The following is a 19,979-nucleotide window of genomic DNA, read 5'->3' on the forward strand; positions in this document are numbered from 1 at the left end:
GGGCTGCATCTCATCTGGAGGCTTGACTAGGGAAGTATATATTTCCAAGCTCATTTTGGTTGTTGGCAGAATTCATTTCCTTGTGGTTGTAGGACTATGGGTCCCAGCTTCTTGTTGGCTGTTGGCCTTCTGGTCTTGGAGGCCACCAACAGTTTCCTGCCACAGGGCTCTTTCACAGGCCTTCTCATAACATGGCAACTTACTTCCTCAAGACCAATGGGAGAATTTCACTTTCAGTCAGTTGAGATGGAATCTTCTACATTCATGTGAGTAACATCCCATAACTTTACCATTTTCCAGCGGTTAGAAGTGAGTCACAGGTCCTGCCTGCACTCAAAGGAAGGCCGTGAGACACAGGTATGATTCACTGGGGGATCACCTTACGGTGTGACTGCCACAGAAGGGGATTCTGAGATATGTAGTTCCATTTTAACCTATTTTAGGTAATACAAACTACCCAGGAGGGAAAATCAAGAGAGCATATTGAGGCTTGTTAAGTCTGAGATGTATTAGATGTAAAAGTGGAAAGGTTGAAAAGGCAGCTGGATTTGAGACTAGATTCGGGGAGAGATGTCCAATGACTCCCAAATGTGTATTTCCAACCCAGTCTCTACTCAGAACTAGAGATTCATAGATCTAACGGTCTTGGTGGCATCTCAACTTAATAAGGCCAAAATTATTCACTCCTTCCCCAAATCCGTTACTCGCTTAGACTTCCACATCTCATTAAATGGCACCACCATTCACCCTTTCTCTCAAGGCAAGAAGCCAAGTGTCCTCTTTGATTCCTCTCTTTCCCTTTCCTTCTGCAGTCAACCCATCATAATTCTGTTGGCTCTACTTCCAAAATATAAATCCATTCGCTTAGTTGCACCTCCACTGTTACCACCCTAGTCCAAGCCACTATCATTCTTCCCTGGACTTCTGCAAAAGCCGTTCCTCCTCTTAATCCTTGTTATGGACTGAATCGTGTTCCCCTAAAATTCATTTGTTGAACCCCTGACTCCCAGTGTGACTGTATTTGGAGATAGAGACTTTAGAGAAGTAACTGAGCTTAAATAAGGGGTAAGGTGGGGCCCTAATCTGAAAGGACCGGTGTCCTTATAAGAAGAAGAGACACCAGAGATCTCTCCCTCTCTCCATGTGCACACAGAGGGAAGGGCCATGTGAGGACACAGTGAGAAGGCAGCTGTCTACAACCAGGAAGAAAGGCCCCTCCAGGAACCAACCCTGATGGCACCTTGATCTGAGAACTTGGAGGATACAAACTTCTGTTTTTTAAGACAGTCTGTGGTATTTCGTTACAGCAGCCTGAGTAGACTAATACAATCCCCTACATATATTCTCCACGCAACAGCAAAATGAACTCTTTAAAGCCTAATTAAATCATGTTACTCTCTTTCTTAAAGGCATTCAATGATTTTCCATTGAAATTAGAATCAGACCCTAACTCAACTTGGCCTACAAGATTTACACTATCTGGTCCCTGCCCATCACTTTGACCTTATCTCACGCCATCCTTGTTTTCTCTCACAGGCCTCACGCACACTAGCTTCTTTCTGTCAGCAAAAACTCCAAGCTCTTCCTTTTGTCTCAAAGTTTCTCCCCTGGTTCGTCATGTGGTTTGCTTCTTCGGCATTCTGGCCTAAATGGGACTTCCTCAAGGATCTTTACTCACCCTTCTTAAACCAAGAATCTCACTCTTCCCAACCACCTACACCCCAACACTAGTTCACCACTTGACTTATTCCCTTCATAATTTGCCACAATTTCTAATTTTCTCTCTCTCCTAATTTTGCTTAAATATTGCCCATTTTTCCTCACTATAATGTAAAACTCAGGAAGGTACTGTCCTTGCCTCTCTTGCTTTCTGCTGTGTCCTCAGGGCTCAGGAGTATGCATAAACCACAGGAAGCCCTCGATAAATATATGTTTAATCAAGGATTCAATAAATACAAGACTATGGCTGGAACGAAATTCTGTTAAATGTATTTTCTACAGTTTTACTAGTGCTGCCATGAAATAGATTGCCAGAGTGGAATTGCTGGGTCACAGAGTATGCACATTTTTAATTTTGATAGATCAGAAGTACCGCTTTTTAATATTTAGTGTGACTGATTTGCCACTTTAAAATTTAATTATCACAAATTTAATTTTTTTTTCCTCTTCTCCTTTGAAAAATGAGCCATTTCGAAACCATTCTTTTCTTCCTCAATGTTTTTATGGTAACTGAGGCATCATCGTTCATTTGGCAAGAACTGCAGCTCTGCTTTATAGATTAAATTGATAGAGCCCATTTATCTATACAGAAAATGTCTGTGAATTGAATCTTCTTTTTGCATGGACCCCCCATTACAAAATGAATAATGTAATCCAATAAGAGGGAAAAAATAACCCCCCCCCCCATTTCACATATCATTCTTCTTTTCTGAATGTAGATATTTGTGGGAATAAAGACCGAAAAGTGCACACATCACTCACACAGGAATACTCCAAAGTGAACATTTTAAGTTTCAAATTGACAATTGTTGCCAAAATGGCCCCTAACTAATCAATTATAATTACGCATATACAATTACTTCAAGGGAAGATATGTGTTTATAGTTTCTTGAAGTCTTTCAAATGAACCCCTCTAATATTAGTTAGAACTCAGAGCTCAGAATGCTTTAACACTGTGTGTACCTTTAAATTAGCTTCGTTCTGTTTTGCAATCGTCAATAGTATCCTTAACCTTTTCCAGCTGCCTTATAGCTGTTTGATATGCACAAGGGGCTGGTGCAACTGTGAGTAGCTCCACGCAAACGTGTCCCCATGATCAGCAAAAACACAACCAGGTCCCTGTGATTCTGAGTGGGCCATGACAAAGGACAGTATAATTGGCTTCACTCCAGTGCAGTGGTTACAACATCCACCTTGATTGTGATCAAAACACAAACACTTGTGTCTTAAGAATAATGCAAATTTTGAAATAGAGCAAACGTTCAATAAAGATTTTTACATCTTATTCCTAAGAAAATACTTTCCCATTACCTTTTATCTATGGGAATTATACTTGCTGGCTGAAGAGTAATTAAATGAATAAATTAATTAATTCTTAGCGGATTTTTTATTCCATCAGTCACTGACCGTGACCTATACTACTTTAAGGCAAAATTTTCAAGTTCTTCCATTATTCCTTGAAATTGCGTTGTAGAACTCTTTACACATAATTAGTTCTTCAGATTTTTGCCTGATGTTACTCACTGTTTCCTAACAAATGTAGTCCAAGAGCTTTAGGGTGACATTCACAGCCCTCTCCAATCTTACCACCATCTCTTTCCAGCCTTAATCCCCACCGTTGCCTACACACACAATGCTGCAGCTGTGTTGAGCTCCTAGCTCTTCCTCAAATGTAGCCTGCATTTATTCCGTTCTGTTCTTTCTTCCAATCCCTCGCATATTTTCATCTACTCAAACTCCACATCTTTCCTGACTTATATCAGATGCCACCTCCCAGTTAAGTGTTTCCAACTCCCCACCTCCTCCCTTCCTAATTAGAAGTACCCCCTCCGTGTTTCCCAGGCACTCAGTGGTAGCACTTACCACACTCTGAATTGGGTGTAGCTAAATGCGTTATGGACCTGCTCTTTTAGATTATAAGCTCCTAAGATCAGGATCCTTTGTTATCCATCTTGTATCCTCAAGAGCAACTTTACAGAATCCTGTACGTGCCGGATGCTCAAAAGTGTTTAAAGAATTGAATGCAGCTGCTGATCAACCATGCTAAATGTTTCCACTGACCATTTTGGCAGCTCTGTCATGCCACTTAGCAATGCCACCTAGCATATACACACTTTTCATGCACGTAAAACAATAGACTATGAACCTAAAGGGTATTTTCTTCTACCTTTCTTGTATTGTGAGTCAATCAGAGACAGCCCTGATTGCCTAGTGGTTAAAGTTCAGCACACTCTACTTTGGCACCCTGGGCTCAATTCCTGGGACAGAACCACACCACTTGTCTGTCAGTATCCATGCTGTGGCAGCAGCTCACATAGAAGAAGTAGAAGGACTTAGAACTAGAATATACAACTAAGTACTAGGGCTTTAGAGAGGGGAAAAGAAAAAAATGAGAGGAAGATTGGCAACGGATGTTAGCTCAGGGCTTATCTTTCCCAGCCAAAAAAAAAAAAGATTTGGGGACAGCCTGGTGGCACAGCAGTTAAGTTTGCACGTTCTGCTTCATCAGCCCGAAATTTGCTGGTTCGGACCCTGGGTGCGGACATAGGCACAACTTGTCAAGCCACACTGTGGCAGGCATCCCACATATAAAGTAGAGGAAGAAGGGCATGGATGTTAGCTCAGGGCCAGCCTTCCTCAGCAAAAAGAAGAGGATTGGCAGCAGATGTTAGTTCAGGGCTAATCTTCCTCAAAAAAAAAAAAAAAGATTTTTGATTCTGGAGTAACTCTGCATGTATGTGTGTGCTGTCAAAGAATGTCCTCTTTGTCCCACCAGCCAGGAGATATGTGACCAGAGATGGCACTAGTAAGATAAGTTTACATGTGAAATTGGTGCAAATTTTCTGATTATGTTAACATTTTGCAGGCTTGGAAGCCTCATACTTAGATAACCATGGTAAATAGTCAAGGTTGACATTTGGCTGTGGGTAATAAAGAGGTCATTTCTGTATCAAGACTGATTTGATTTTTATAAAATATGTACTAGATATAAATATGTTGACCAACCTTTGGAGAACTCAAAAATGGACTTTATAAATAGAAAGAAAGCTAAACCTACAGCTATGCCTCAAATTATCAGCCTTTCAGAAATCTAAACAAATATTTTGTGTTGATTTGTCAGCATTAAAATATACAAAAGTCATCCAATTGACTGGATATACTTTGCCCAAAGCCATGACTTTTAGGTGATGGTAAACGAGGACTTTTCCTACTTCTCATGTTTTATTTGTAATCTAAACCAGAAACTTGTGTATAACCATTCCTTTATTCTTCATTATGACAAGGTAAACTATAACTTACAACACAACCAGGGAGCATCAATCAAGCCACTCAACTAAAGAAGACAGGAGTTATATATTTAAGTCTAGATTCCTCTGAAGCTCTCTCTGGGCAAAAAAAGCAAACTTTTGGTGTGACGTATTCTCTGGCATTCATGATAACTAAGGAGGCGAAGGAATCCTGCAACCTGGTTAGGATTGATAAGCCCAAAGTCACCCATTCTAAAATGAGGAATCCAAGATGAGGGGTAAAGACAGAAGAAATCCCAACAGCTGGGAATGAAGTTGATGGTGACCAGGAAGAATGGCCTTTTCCAAAATGTAATAAGTGCACGTAATACTCTGTCGATGAGCACAGCCGTAGATGTACGTCATTGTTTGGATTCATTCCCAGGAGCATGGTAAAAAATTCCTAAGGGCCGAAGTCAAGTGGGCTCAGTGAAAATGTACCACAAAGACCAGAGGGAAAGCTCTGGAAACTGCTGGATCATCAGATCAATAGACTCGAAGATGACTAAGTTAGGTTGCTTTATGCAGTTTAAACATTTGTACAGAGAGGCTCCCCACACAGCCTTTTATTGACAGCTACAGATCAATGGTAATTTTTTGATCATTTTCAACCTACATAAACCTATTGACCCCATGGCCACCTTTGGGGCACTTCAAGTCGTCAAAAATAATCAGAGGAGATGGTTTAAAATTGTCAGACTGCTGAAGACTCCAAGTAGTTTCATGTGCCCCAGGAGCAGAGTGGAGAGGTTAAAATGTAGTTCAAGTTGCCAACAGAATGTCAACTGGCAGAGTGTTCCAGAGACTCTTGTCTTTACGTCTCATAAAAGGACGCCCTGATTTGAATCCAGACTCCGAGGCTTCATGCATATAAGTTTAGAAAAAAGGCTAAGGCTCATTGGAAATACTAGATTGCTGAGAACAGCTTATTTTGCTTTTGTTGAGTCACTCTTTTCATCCACTGCCTAGCAAAAGTAGTTAATATACTTCTAGAATAAAAAATATGTATGCTCGAAATTACACAATGTTATAAACCATTATGATCTCAATAAAATTACTGGAAAAAAATAAGAATAAGAAAATCCACTTTAGAGGGCTCTGGGGAGGATAAACTTAAGTTTTTAATGTTAAGTACTTGGCACAGTTCCTGGCTCAGACGTAGTGCTTAAGAAATGTTTATTGAATGAATAAATGAAATATAATATAAAAAACATATATATGAATATTATGTGGATGTGGACATGGAAAGGACAAAGAGAGAAGGGAAGGAAGTACAAGTTGGTAGCCCATAGGGAAGGGACAACAAAAACATATATCTCAAGGGGTCAGCCCCATGGCATAGTGGTTAAGTTGGATGCACTCCACTTTGGTGGCCCAGGTACACGGGTTTGGATCCCAGGAGTGGACCTGTTCCATTCGTCAGCCATGCTGTGGCAGTGACCCACATGTAAAGTGGAGGAAGATCAGCACAGATGTTAGCTCAGGGCTAATCTTCCTCAGCAAAAAAAATATATATGTATATATATAAATATCTCAAAAGAATAGGTAGGATGGAAGGGTGAAGGTAAAGAGTAAGGAAAATAATGACAATGAAGGGGAAGAAGTAAGAGTATTGAATTAAGATAATTTCCATAGGGGAAGGAAGAAAGGGGGTGCACAGGAGCAAAAGGAAGAAAGACAGTTTTTTGTGGTGTTTTTTTGCTGAGAAAGATTAGCCCTGAGCTAACATCTGTGCCAATCTTCCTCTGTTTTTTATGTGGGTTGCTGGCACAGCATGGCTGATGAGAGGTGTAGGTCTATGCCCAGGATCTGAACCCACGAACCGGGGCTGCAGAAGCAGAGCATGCCAAACTTAACCACTAGGCCACAGGGCTGGCCCCGGAGGATGTTTTTTAATGATGACATTTACTAGTCAGTGTCACAGAATGCTACAGCCCCAAAGGAAGGAATTGAACCCAAAACATTTAAGATCAGCAGAGCTCAAGCAAATATTCTGAATTTAAGGAAAATAACAAGTAACTGGATAAATAAACAAGACACAACCCAATCCACAGAGGGAACTGTGCCCAGATTTTACAACAGGACTCTAAAGTAGTGAATTTTTGATGTTGAAAATCCATTCAGGAGAGAATGATAGAAATTCTTTCCTAAAATGTTGAAGAATAAATTGGTAAGGATCATTTTGCCATTTTAAAATTTTCTTTATTTTTTTCATATGGGCTTTACTAAACATTGACAAAAAGCGTGGCTATTAATGAGGTTTATTTAAGGGGTGTGTGTGTGTGTGAGTGTGTGTGTGTGTGCGTGTGTTTTGTAGCTCTTCAGAAATAACAAATTAGGAACTTGTTCCTATAATATAGGAACTTGTCCTCAGTATAAATTTATGATATAAAAATTCTCCTTTACATTTAAAATATGGGATCATTTTGGCACCAGGCTTGTGGTGCAGAGGTTAAGTCTGCATGCTCTGCTTTGGCTGCCCAGGGCTCACCAGTTCAGATCCCGGGTGTGGACCTAGGCACCGCTTGTCAAGCCATGCTGTGGCAGGCGTCCCACATATAAAGTAGAGGAAGATGGGCACGGATGTTAGCTCAGGGCCAGTCTTCCTCAGCAAAAAGAGGAGGATTGGTGGCAGATGTTAGCTCAGGGCTAATCTTCCTCGAAAATAAAATAAAATAAAATATGGGATCGTTTCTATGTTTTTAAAGATATAAACCAAATTAAGAAAAACAGCTGTTGTAATCACCTTTTGTAGGACCGGACCTTCAAACGTTTCTGTGCCAGGCAGGCACGAACTCTAACCTGAGATGTTCAGGTCATGTTTTTACATTAGAGGGTGAAGGTTTAGAGGCCAGGGCATTTTGAATACTTCTGCTTTCAAGGATCTGTGCTAGCAACGTTTATGAAAAGAATCTATAATGAAATCAGTTTTGTTATTTTTTAATGGTTGCCTGGAGTGTGTTGGATGACGAATGCCGGCAGTTAATCACTACGTCCTCATGTTACCAAAAGTGTTTGAGAGTATTGCCACCTAGGGGCTGAACGGAATTCTCAGCTCTGAAATTAACTGTAATTGAGCAGGTGCTGCTATTGACAATATACATATGTTTTTGCTTTATGGCCCACATGCTTTCCATGTTTCTTATGACAAAAGCTATCTCTAAATGTCCCCCAACAGCCTACCTTTTTTATATATAATCTGTTAGAGGTGATTACTATTTGCTTTGGAACTTATGCCTTTTTGGCATCTATCACTGAAGATTCTGAACAAAGAATGGTTCTTTTTTGCATTATTAATCTTGCCCATGTTTGCCCTATTTCCTCAGAAAAGGAATCATTTATCGGAAAAGAATGTTTGTAATCGAGACTTGTAGCATCTTCGATTTAATATTCATTATGGTCATTCTAGTTCTGTGCTATATTTATCTAAAAGACCAATCCAATGTTGTGGAGAAATAAGTTTTAAATATTTATGATCTAACTTTTAATATTTTAAAAAAGAGAAATTAGTATTTCTGTAAAATTTGTTTCAGAGTCGGCTCGCTTAGCAAATGTTTAAATATTAAAAGATTTCAAGAGGTTAGCATGTAATACCATAATGGGACTTATTGAAACAGGAAAATTGACTTTACAAGTTTTTGATAAGCAAAAGAAATTATGTTTTCTCCGCTTATGTTTAACACATAATAAGAAACATTAACACAGTTGAAACTCATAACCAAGAATGTGGGGAAACAGCACCAAAAATTACTTCTATGATGTGTTTTGGTTTTTCTAACCAATTTTGGGGGGAAATGGTTCAGTTTTATTTTGCCACCTTATTTTAGATTTTATTCAAAATGATAGCTGGAGCCCCTAAATTGAGGAGAATTTCCATCCACATAACTTTGTCTGATGCTTTTGGGTACCTTCTTTCAGAAATAACTTCCTCTTCTCCACCCCACATTCCTCCTCCGGTGCCCAGCAAGAAAAATGACAATTGAAGACTATCTGTCACATTTAAGCATCTAATAAATCAAGGCTAATCTTACACCCCACCAAGCATAAAAATCCTATGAAACCAGTCAAAACTTCCTCATGATTATTCCCATCCAGTGGGTATGGTACACAGCAGAAAGTGTCACCTATTTGTGTGTGTGTGTGTGTGTGTGTGCGTGTACCCATACACACATTACTGGTCCACCTTCAGACATAATTCCTATCTGGAAACAGATATCTCCATCCAGCCCAGATGTGGAAAAAGCACCCTTGGGCTCTTTCAAAATATTAGGATTCTTAGCCCCAATTCAGTTATGCGAAATGTGTTAAATGTTGCTCTCTAAGCAGGAAAAATCTAATTCTGCTATCCTATTTTTTTTCTTCTTTTAGATCAAAAAGACCAAGTTCTCAAAGCCTAGATGACAATTACTTTGGGTAATTTTCATGGTTTTAGTTACAGTGTTTTTAAGAAATGAGAATATTTTCGCATTTATATGAATACTAGATTTCTCTATGGGTGTTTCTGCATTTATAGTTCAGTTGGCTTGTTGTTATTGTTTTGTTGCATTTGTAAGATATAAACGCACACCAAGAAAATGGGAGAAGAAGATAGAGAGAGTCTTGGGTATAAACAAATAGTGTTGGGGATCAATGAAAGAGAATTAGGGTCATTCAGATTGAATCTCCAAACCCTTAAGATTATCCCATCATCTGCCGCGTAACTTGGTACCACTGATTTCCATCAGGAGCTGGATACAGCACTGACCTGAAGTATCACAGATTTTTTTATGTTCTACATCACATCCTTTGGGATGCAAGCTCTGAAAAGGCAAAGATTCGATCTGATCCACAGTTTGTGTGTGTCTGAAATCACGCAACGTTAAGTAATATATTCACGGCGTCAAGAGCAAGAAAATACCACATTGTTTTCTTAATCATTCAAAACTCTGCTGTGATATTTGTGCTGCCATCGCTAATGAATCTTGGTCAGAGAATGACCTTCTAACAATTGTTCGCAGTCTCTAAAAGAAAACTAACCTGTTCATTGTCTTACAGGGAACGAACCATGAAGCCCATCTCTTTGGGTTAGAACCATTCACAACGTATTACATTGGTGTTGTGGCCACAAACCAGGCAGGAGAAATTTCAAGCCCCTGGACTCTGGTTCAAACCCTAGAATCTTCTCCAAGTGGCCTGAGCAACTTTACAGTAGAACAGAAAGAGAATGGCCGGGCGTTGTTACTGCAGTGGTCAGAGCCTGCGAGAACCAACGGCGTGATTAAGGTAACTTCTACTCTGACTGTGAAATCATGTTTGCTGTTCTCCAGATAAATAGATGAGCCCTGACATGCCATCAGGTCACTGTGGGAAAACTCTCTTCACAGTCTGCTTAATTCTCCTTGATAGCTCCTCCAGGCGCTTAATCATAGATCACCGAAAACCAGCTCACGTGTGTTTATGCTTCCTCTGAACCCAACAATGGACTTAGTGCTCTCCATGGATTATCTCATTTAATCCTCACATCAACCCTACTGGGTAGGTACCACTAACCTTCATGAGCCATAAGGCTGGATAACTGCCCAAACCCACAATGCAAATGATCGAATTGGGATCTGAAGCCAGGAAGTCAGAGCAGAACTGAACTCTACATGACTGTGTTCTGACTTCCTCCTGAATTATCCTGCCCAGTTATTGGCTTAAGCCTCGCCTCATCTGTGCTTTGAATGGAGCTCACTAACCAGAAGACAGGAAGCCCCACAGGTCTGATAACTCCCTGACCTCTGTGTGTAGCCTCGAGGAGCAGTCTTATGCGTGTCACACTTGTACCCAGGCTTCACCAGCCTGTGAGCACAAGTGAGGCTGACTTTTCATTATTATCCCACATTGTGATGCTTTGGACCATGAGCCACAGGGAAGCCAGCCCCCATCTCCCTTTCTGATGTTCCTCCCCAAGGGCATTGGCGACTCACCTCACAGTCTCTTACTGCCTCTGCTTCATCTCCGCTGGTCCTGGACCACCTCTTGGGCTCTCATCAACTGCCTTCTACAGGGAGGAACTGCAGAATTCCCCAGGCTGCAGCTGGCGTAGATGCTTTGCCTCTCCTTTACCCGTCCCTCTCAAGATGGCAAAGACACCTCCATTAATTTCACAAAGAACAGTTAAGACTAAGCTGTGACTTTGGAGAAAGCTTTCCTGAAAAGCCTATGAGGGGGATGACAGCAGAAAATTCCCTTCAGCAATGACTGAGAACAGTAACTAGAGCCCACAGGCCCCAGCCCAGCCTCATGGGCCTCCCTGTAGGCTGCCTCCCTGCTTAGTACAATGGCTGACTCTCTGCTACCTCCAGTCCGCTACAGGTAGCAGAAGCAAGCCGCTTTCTGCCACCCTGCCTGCATGTGACAGAGACAGACTTCCCTACTTTGGGACTAGAGGCAGGAGCCTTAGGACCCAGGACCTTCAAATCCAAGCCATAGCACGAAGGTATCCATCAGAGAAAAGAGTTTCTCCCCCAAACCCATCAAAGCTCCCCTTTTTGTGAGTGTTTCCTGTCCCAGAATCTGCCTCTTCCTGGCATGATTGACAATGGGAATATCTACTCCTTTTGCCTTCACTTACATTTCACCAAATATTTATTGAGCTTTTACTAAGTGCCCGGCATTTATTCAGGGGTAAACAAGACAGGCAAGGTTCCTGTTGTCACAGACCTTACGTGTTGTGTGTGAGTGTGCACGTGCGTGTGAATACATGAATGGTGGGGATACAGAGAAGCCAAAAAAGCTAGTAAACAAAGAACAAGAGAACTTCAGAGTGATGAATGCTATAAGGAAAATTAAACAGAATAATGTGATTATGCCCGCTCAGGCTATTTCAGAATGGATGATCATTTGAATTGAGTTGACATTTGAGCTGAGCCCTGAATGACAAGACAGAGTCAGTCATGTGAAGATAGGGGAGCAAAATGTTCCAGACAAAGTGAACAGCAAATGCAAGGCCTGAAGCCAGGAATGAACTTGGTGCATTCAGATAAAGGGAAGAAAGCCAGTGCGGTTGAAGCATTGGGAGGGAGAGAAAGATGACACTAGAAGAGTTGGAGGGATGGGTAGGAGGTAGATTGTGCCCAACCTTCTGGGCTGTGATAAGGAGTTTAGAATTTATTCTCAGTGCAATGAAAACTACTAATGCAAATGAATAACATAATCAAATTTATGTTTTTCAAAATCATTCTGACTGCTATGGAGAAAATGGACTCTAAGGAGACCAGTGGAGTTTGGAAGCTATTAAAAATTCAGGGTAGAATTGATGGTGGCTTGAATTAGAATGGAAGTAGTGAAGGTAGAGAAACAGGAGTGGACTGGAGATGCATTCAGCAGGCAGAGATGACAAGGTTTGTTAAGAAATTGGTTGTGAAACATGAAGGAAAAGGGATACTTCAGGATGACTTCTGGGTTTTGGCCTTGAGTCATTGACTGGGAAGATAAGGTTGGAAGATGTGCAGGAGTGAGGGGGCAAGTAGGCCATTGCAGGTACAAGTCTAGAACTCTCGAGAGAGTTCTTCACTAAGATATATATTTGGAATTCATTAGCAGATGTGTGGTATTTAACTTCACGGTCCTGGAGGAGATCAGCTATGGAGAGAATATAACTAGAGGTGATGAGAACCTAGGATCAAGCCCCGAGGAAATACAAAAATTTGGAGGTCAAGAAGAAGAAGAGCCTGCAAAGGAAATTGAGAAGAGGCATGTGAAGTGGGAGGAAAAGTAGATGAGTGGGAAGCGCCAAAAGTGAAGAGAAAATATGCCAAGTGCTGTTGACAGATCAAGTACAATGAGGGCCAAGAAGTGGTCCTGGATTTGGAAGCGAGAAGGTCATGTGATCTTGACAAGAAGATCAAGTGATGAAGTGGGAAACCTGATTGGGATGGCTTGACGAGAGAATGGCAAGTGAAGAAAGAGTCAGGCCACTCTAAAGTATAGATGAAAAGGAAAGCAGAGAAATGGGGCAGAGCTGGGGGACTGTGGTGTCAAGACGTTTTATTTAAAAATGAATGAAAGATACTAGAGTACGTTTAAACGCTAATGGAAATAACCCCGTAGAGGGAGTAAACTTGGTGTTGTAAGAGATAATGAGAGGAATTGCAGGAGTGAAACCTGTAGGAAGGAGGAGGGGAGGGGACCCAGAGTTCAGGTGGCCTTCAAGAAAGGCAGAGATAGTTCATCCATAGCAAAAGGAAGGAAGGCAAACAGTCTGAATCCAGATTCACACAGATATGGTGGTGATAATGTATAACATGAGAACATTCCTTTCTGACTGCTTCTGTTTTCTCAATGAAATATGTGGTCATGTCAACAACCACCTGTGGCGGAGGGAAGAAGATGTTGGTGGTCAGTGGAGAAAGGAGAAGACAAGAAATAGTCACTTCAGAAAATAAGAGAGCAAACATATAGGGGAATGGAATAAGATTACCAGTTGGTAATTGCCTACTTAAAATTTATGGTATGAAATTTAAAGTGAGAAATTGAAAGTCAGCATACTTGAGTGTTTTTCTCCAAACTCAGTTAGAAGCTAAGGTACAGAGGGAGAGCTAAATCTAACACGAGTTAGGGATTTACCAGGTGACTTTGAGGGGGCCAGGGAGTCATAGACGCTCCCAGAGTGATTATGGAGTCTGCGGTCTCCTCAGAAAATACACCATTCCCCTTCCCTCACGGGTGTGGTCTTGTCCTGGGACCCCAACAAGAAAATCACACCAAATACAACAGTCCGACATAAATAGATTTCCAAAAGTCTAGGCTATTTAATCTTCAGTAAAATTAAATTATATCAACAATTCAGTCTAAATTAAGCTTGCCAGGAGGCACCTCTGGGAATCTTTCAAGATGGATATACCTCCCAAGGGATTCTGATGTGTGTTCCCCACTTCTTGAGAGATGCCATCATAGGGAGTCACTACCATCTACTATCAAATCTCTCAAGTGCATTGAAGCAGGAAAAGGATGGGAAACCACTATTCAAAAACATCTCCAGGGCCGGCCTGGTGGCGCAGTGGTTAAGTTTGCACGTTCTGCTTCTCAGCGGCCGGGGTTCACTGGTTCGGATCCCAGGTGTGGACATGGCACACTTGGCAAAAAGCCATGCTGTGGTAGGCGTTCCACATGTAAAGTAGAGGAAGATGAGCACGATGCTAGCTCAGGGCCACTCTTCCTCAGCAAAAAGAGGAGGATTGGCAGTAGTTAGCTCAGAGCTAGTTTTCCTAAAAAAAAAAAAAAATCTCCAGGGGCCAGCCCAGTGGTGTAGGGGTTAAGTTTGCACTCTCCATTTGGGTGGCCAGGGGTTTGGGAGTTCGGATCCCAGGCACAGATTTACACACCACTCATCAAGCCATGTTGTGGCAGCATCCCACATACAAAACAGACAAAGATGGTCACAGATGTTAGCTCAGGGCCAATCTTCCTCACCAAAAAATATCTCCAGTGAAGTTCAGTTATTTCCCAACTTTCCCAAAGAACAATGAATAATATGGGATGAAAATTCACTCTACCTTTGTATGATGAATGTTCTGATGTTTTCCCTAGAACAAAAGAATACTTTGCTCCAAAGGAATAATCAATTCCTCCATGGCCTGCAAGAGAAAACAGGGTATTTTTTTCCATTTTCTAGTCATCAAAGTTTGTATCTATATTTTTGAATATGTATATAACATGTATGTGTATATGTGTGTGTGCCTACACACAGACACACATTTTTGGCCCCGGCACCCTGGTACAAATGCTTAAGCCTTATAATTCCATTTCCCAGTAAATGCCTTGGGAGATGCACAATAGAGATGGGTCCTACTTACCCTACTCAGGATGAGATCAGAAGCACTTAGTAGCTATAAAATAGGGCATTTGAATACCAGGAATACTATTCCCTATTTTTAAAAAATGAAAATAGGAGGAAACCCCATGAGCACTCTTTAAGTCAAAGAATCACGTTCAATAGCCCTTAGCTTTTAGATATATGCTTACATGTTATCAAAACTTAAAAAAAAAAAAGGCAAAGAAAACCTTTTTCATCTTCCTGTGGACTTTACATTAACTGGAAAAGATCACATTCCCCAAATTAATATCAGAGGTTTTTTTTTTGGACTGGGGTCATCAAGATGAGGGACAGAAGGGGGAAAAGGTTAAAAGGGATGAAATAGCCACACCAAGAAATCATATGCTCCGAATTATTTCCCTTGGTTCTCTTCTTCCTCCAGGAATATAACATCTTCAGTGATGGCGTTCTGGAGTACACTGGCTTGACTCGTCAGTTTCTCTTCCGGCGCCTGGAGCCTTTCACTGTCTACACGCTGACCCTGGAGGCCTGCACCAGAGCAGGCTGCGCCCACTCAGAGCCCCAGCTTCTGTGGACCAATGAAGCTCCTCCCCACTCTCAGTTGGCTCCTAAGATCCAGTCCGTGGGGGCCACCAGTGTGGAGTTGAGCTGGTCTGAGCCTGTTAACCCAAATGGAAAGATAATTCGTTATGAAGTGATTCGCAGATGCTTCGAGGGAAAAGCTTGGGGGAATCAGACAATCCAGGCCGATGAGAAAATTGTTTTCACAGAATATAATACTGAAAGGAATACATTTATGTATAATGACACAGGTTTGCAGCCATGGACGCAGTGTGAATATAAAATCTTCACTTGGAATTCAGCAGGTCATACCTGTAGCCCTTGGACTGTGGTAAGGACGATGCCAGCCCCTCCAGAAGGTCTCTCTCCTCCAGAGACAGCCTATGTATCAATGAACCCCCCAAAACTGCTGATTTCCTGGATCCCACCAGAACAGACTAATGGGATCATCCAGTCCTATAGGCTTCAAAGGAACGGACTGCTCTATCCTTTCAGCTTTGATGCTGCGACCTTCAATTACACCGATGGAGAACTGCTTCCATTTTTCACATACAGTTATGCAGTCGCAGCGTGCACGAGTGGAGGCTGCTCCACCAGCAAACCCACCAACGTCACAACTCTTGAGGCTGCTCCCGCAGGGGTTGGCCCTCCAGCTCTTTGGGCCATCAGTGCCACTCAAATAAACGTATCTTGGTCACCACCATCAATTCAAAATGGCAAGATCACTAAATATTTGCTTAGATTGGATGATAAGGAGTACCTCGCCGGGCAGAGTCTGTTCCTGTTGGTTTCTCACCTGCAGCCTTATACTCAGTATAATTTCTCCCTAGTAGCCTGCACGAATGGTGGTTGCACAGCTAGTGCGTCAAAATCTGCCTGGACAAGGGAGGCCCCACCACAGAACATGGACCCTCCAAAATTGCAAGTCACGGGCTCAGAGTCAATAGAAATCACCTGGAAACCCCCAAGAAACCCAAACGGCCAGATCAGAAGTTATGAACTTAGGAGGGATGGAGCTATTGTATACACCGGCCTGGAAACTCACTATCACGATTTTACTCTCACCCCAGGTGTGGAGTATGGCTACACAGTGACTGCCAACAACAGCCAAGGGGGTATTTTGAGTCCACTTGTCAAAGAGCAAACCAGCCCCTCAGCACCCTCAGGGATGGAACCTCCAAAACTGCAGGCCCAGGGTCCCCAGGAAATCTTAGTGAACTGGGACCCTCCAGTGAGGACAAATGGCAACATCGTCAACTATACCCTCTTTGTCCGTGAGCTGTTTGAAAGAGAAACAAAAATCATACACATAAACACAACGCATAATTCTTTTGGTACACAGGCATTCATACTAAACCAGCTGAAGCCATTTCACAGGTAGGTGGCCAGCTCCAGGTTGGCTAAGAGCAACCCACTGTCTTTTGCGTGACATCCAGTCAGTTCGAATGAAGATACTAAAAGCAAGATGCGTGACGTCCCCAACCCCCATCCACTTAACCATCCACAGTGGACTAACCACATCCTCATCCAGCCAAAACTTGCTCGCATAACTTCTGGAAAGTAAAATTCTTGCAAGTGACATTTTGAGAGTCAGTTTTTCAGAAATGTTGGCCACCCACGATGTCTGGAACAAGTAGCACAGAGATGGGGCCACTTCCCTGAGTCTAGTCTTTCCTGGAAACATGCAGGCCCCTGGATAGTTCTGAGAGCCCAATGGGGATATCTGACCCAGGCTGTGAAGAAAATGAGGTATTATTTTAGAGGATGAAAAACGTGCCCATCAATGAGAGCTATTACCAGCCAGAGGTGGACTAATTCAAAAGTCATTTTGGGGACAGTCCTTCTTATTAAATCCAGTACTTCTTCTGGGATAATAAGATCCTCTGACTCTATTTCCTCAACCCCTTAGGATTTCCCCAGCTCTGACCTTGTGTTTTCTCAGGACGTGCCACCTTGCTAGCTCATGTTTTCTCTGTGGTCCCGTCTGGGTTCTCTGCCCTGCAGGGATGCGTGTTGCTCTCCACATGAATAAACCTTACCAGCAGCCCTCTTCCTATAGCTTAAAAAATTGCTTCACACTTTTCCCCATCACATTTTAAGTAACTTATATCCCCAGAGAGAAGAGTAATAAAGGACATTTTATGCTTAAAATTTAGTAAAATGAACAGAACCACTTAAAAAAATTAAAGGCTGAAAGAGTGTTGATTTCCAACCACCACTGGTAAAATTCAGCTATTATTGTAATCTACTGGTGTGTAGATTAGACCCCTCCTGTAATTATCTCTGATATATGGTGCTGTTTAAATGAAACATTCATGATCTGGTGCATCTACTCATGACAATTATTTAGGGTCACATTAAATATTAAACAGTAATTAAAACTTCCTCAGGTATCTTCCATAGCTAATCCACATGCTATGTGAGTTGGCTTTTATCTTACTCTGATTCAGGGCATAAAAAGACCCACTTTAGCTGCAGAGCTGTACATTTTATACCGGCTTCCTCTTTACCTGACTGGTACCTACAAGTTTTAAAAATCATATCAACTGGCTCCTCTTTGAAACTCTTATTTTAAAAGATTTCTAGAGAAGGAAAAGGTTGCCAGATCTGAGAGGGGCACTTTTCCCAAGCCGAAAAAATGAAAGTTTGATTTATCTGATAAACCTAACAGTAATATTTAAGGCAATAAGAGGTGTCTCTTCATTATCCACAATAATCGAAAATATGAATGACATGAATGACTTTAAAACAATATCACTTCTATATGAGGTTGGGGTTCACATAGATTTAGGTTTTTCTAGCAGATTAATGTTTATTGAATATTGCAATTGGTATGTCCTCCTTGGAGCACCCTGACGCTGGTCAGTAGGTAGAAGTAGCCTGGGACTATTTTCACCAGCAGAAAGAATCTGACCCAGAATTTTAAAACCAGCACAGGTAATCCAGAAAACAAATAATCCATATGTGGAAGTCGAAAGTGACTTCATAGGATTGCTTAGAAGTTGGATCGGCCATACATAACTATGGATTTGTTCACCAATAAACTGTTGGCCCATCGTGGGAGAGATGGGCATGAGAGGAGAAGGAGGGAAGGAAAGCAGAGAAAGGAAAAGAAAGACGTCACAAGAAAGAGCGAAGCATATTTAAGAAGAGAGGAAGGGGAAAGAGAAAGAAAGCAAGTAAGAGAACAAAAAAGCAGTGATTAGATGTGGGGAAGCAGGAGATAGAAGAGGAAAAGGCCAGAACCAAAAGAAATAAAGGGAGAAAGAAAAATGGCTTGTTCTAGAAGGAAAAGTGGGATGCCATAAATTCAGTGGGGCATGGGAGCAGAGAAAAAAGCACTCATTTGCAGCTATAGGCATTTCATACTCACAAAAGCCCCTTTTGCTGGCAGAGAAAAGTCCCTGCTATGTAAATAGACCTCTCCAAGTGGCAGGAGACCAGCTATGGGGCAAAACATAACTGATTGGTTGAGTTTAACTGGATGGTGATAAGGTGTCCCCATGATTGATAATCTAGGGCATAGCTGGGTTAACTTTGGCCCCAGAAGGTCTCTGTGTGGTGTAAGAGAGCCCGTTTAAGATGTCAGGTATCAGGAGACGGCATTTATTACCACTGAAACCTTAACTCCATGATGTCCCTTCATGACCTGGAAACATTCCTGGGAAATTATTCAGCACTAGCTGCAGAGGAAGGAGGAGCCCTGGGCTGCCGAAGACTCCTTCATACTCCCCAAGATCAGCATTCTTCATCGCTTTAAGTAATCCTTCAAAGTATCGGCACTGTCATGCTGGAGAGAATCTGGAAAGTGTATTTATTCCGTACATTCCTGTTTAGGGAAGAATTGGGCCCACCCTTTCCAGACAGATGAGAATCTTAGCTTCAGTTTGGAAAGCCAGGAGGATTTAAAATATTCTAAAATTTCTATGGAAATATGACTTCCTTGCTTTTTAGAAGACTTACTGATAGATAAGAATAAATGTAAGATGTTTTTTCCCCAAAAGCTCTTGCTTTTGAAGATTCCTCCAATGCAAATCTATTTTGCCACTCATGGGTATTTCTGCCTTGTGTCCTGAAGGTATGAAGTACGAATTCAAGCCTGTACCACACTGGGGTGTGCATCAAGTGACTGGACGTCCATTCAGACCCCTGAGATTGCGCCCCTGATGCAACCCCCTCCACATCTAGAGGTCCGGAGGGCTCCCGGGGGATTCCAGCCCACGGTTTCCCTTTTGTGGACAGGACCACTTCAGCCAAATGGAAAAGTTTTATACTATGAATTGTACAGAAGACAAATAGCGACTCAGCCTGGAAAACCAAATCCAGTGCTAACCTACAATGGAAGCTCGAGCTCTTTTATGGATTCTGAACTATTGCCTTTCACAGAATATGAATACCAGGTAAGAAATTGGTCTTCTCAGCAATTCACACTGAGATTGCGTGCACCCATTAGCACCAGCCTGTAAAAATTGCTTCCAACTTGAAAAGCCACTTAAAGAAACATGGGGCTTAAGGAATTTAATAATATTCTTCAAAAATTTTTCAGAGGCCAGCCCAGTGGTGTAGTGGTTAAGTTTGCTCGCTCTGCTTCAGTGGCCCGGGGTTCATGGGTT

General features: G+C 41.9%; 1 protein-coding gene across 1 annotated transcript in view; it reads left to right on the top strand.

Moving 5' to 3' along the window:
* Window positions 1-19,979, top strand: part of USH2A (usherin) — a 747,192-nt gene that overhangs the window by 681,921 nt on the left and 45,292 nt on the right. Inside the window, exons 62-64 of the mRNA XM_001915645.4 lie at window positions 10,041-10,268; window positions 15,227-16,743; window positions 19,445-19,766. Of these exons, the coding sequence (XP_001915680.3) occupies window positions 10,041-10,268; window positions 15,227-16,743; window positions 19,445-19,766 (2,067 nt within the window). The remainder of the gene's footprint in view (window positions 1-10,040; window positions 10,269-15,226; window positions 16,744-19,444; window positions 19,767-19,979) is intronic.

The sequence above is a fragment of the Equus caballus genome, chromosome 30 (genome assembly GCF_041296265.1).
Source record: "Equus caballus isolate H_3958 breed thoroughbred chromosome 30, TB-T2T, whole genome shotgun sequence".
NCBI classification, from domain to species: domain Eukaryota; kingdom Metazoa; phylum Chordata; class Mammalia; order Perissodactyla; family Equidae; genus Equus; species Equus caballus.